General features: G+C 58.6%; 1 protein-coding gene and 1 pseudogene across 1 annotated transcript; one reads left to right on the top strand and one right to left on the bottom strand.

The window, feature by feature from the left end:
* Positions 1–125, top strand: part of ACA1_038060 — a 2,500-nt pseudogene extending 2,375 nt beyond the window's left edge.
* Positions 126–643: 518 nt separating this feature from the next.
* Positions 644–1,222, bottom strand: ACA1_038050 (Ras family protein rasG, putative; the record flags this gene model as incomplete). The annotated part of the gene is made up of 3 exons (XM_004335587.1): positions 644–741; positions 839–962; positions 1,046–1,222. Coding segments are annotated over 3 exons (399 nt in total), but the record flags the coding sequence as incomplete, so codon positions are not given.
* Between the last annotated feature and the right edge of the window lie 5 nt (positions 1,223–1,227).

Here is a 1,227-nt window from a genome sequence, read left to right as displayed (position 1 = left end):
CGAGGGCGAGTCAGGCACGCCAAGTCGGCGCTGGGCTGGGGCTGGCAGCGGTGGGGGCGATTTTGGCCTCCTCGATCCGATGTGAAGAGGAGATAGAAGAATGTTCGAAGGAAGCCATCTCCTGATCCTCCTCTTCCATCATCATCCCTCGGCCCAAGGCAAGGAGATGCACTCGTACTCTCGTGCAGCCGCGGGACACAACAGCCGCACTCCAAGTCTCGCGTATTGCTGATAGACTCGACGCCTCGTGTGAGGTCTCGGTATCTGTGTGACGCGAACAGTTTGCTTTCCATTTCGTCGCTGCATTCCGTTCATTCAGCCGACACACCGAACACGAGGCCGCGCGGTGGGGACTTGTGTGTTGTTGTATTGCACGCAAAGGGACAAGGCCTTCACGAACCAAAAAAAAATGAGGTTGAAGCTGCCGTGTGCCGAGGGCACCTCCCGCGAGGTGCACTACCCTCTTTTCTCTCTCTTCTCTTCTCTCTTCCCTCCTCGGTGCTCTCGGTGACGCTTGACTTCGTCGTGCGTCTCCACTATGCTAGCCGCGCGCTCTTCCTCTTCGCTTCTTCCCCGGCTCCATCCATTTTCTTCCGCTGGCTCTCGTTTCCGCTGGTTGTTGGTGTGCGGCGGTGTTCTCCGTCTATACAAGGCTGCAGTTCTTCTTCTTTTTCTTCTTATCGGACTTCTCGACCGGCGGTCCGGCCTCCTTCCTCGCCTGCATCACCTCGCGCACAAGCGCTGTGTCGAGGAAAGGGCCAAACGATCAGCGAGGGTGTCAATGTGTGTACACCGTGCGTGTGCGTGCGTGTGCGTGTGCGCGGGTTGGGGAACGCACTGATGAACATCTCCTCGACGTTGATCTTCTTCTTCGCCGAGGCCTCCATGAACTGCGCATTGAGCTGCTTGGCCAACTCCTCGCCCTCCTCCTTTGTCACCTTCCTCTCGTCCTCCAAGTCCGTCTACGGCGCAAGGGCAAGGCCGCGGTTAAGAACCGCCCACGACAAGATCACGGTCGTGGGCCACGTCTGGTGCACCAAGGTACCTTGTTGCCGACGAGGACAAAGGGTATCCGGCTGCCGCTGTCCTTGACGCGCTTGATGGCGCTGTGGAAGATCTTGACCTCGTCGTAGCTGCTGCGGAGGATGATGGAGTACACGCACAGGAAGCCATCGCCCGTCCTGTAGTACTGGTCCCTGATGGCCGAGAAGTCGTCTTGCCCTGCAC

Source organism: Acanthamoeba castellanii (assembly GCF_000313135.1).
Source record: "Acanthamoeba castellanii str. Neff unplaced genomic scaffold scf7180000084568, whole genome shotgun sequence".
NCBI classification, from domain to species: domain Eukaryota; phylum Discosea; order Longamoebia; family Acanthamoebidae; genus Acanthamoeba; species Acanthamoeba castellanii.
Note: the sequence above shows the minus strand (reverse complement) of the source record. Positions and strands in the feature narration are given on the sequence as shown.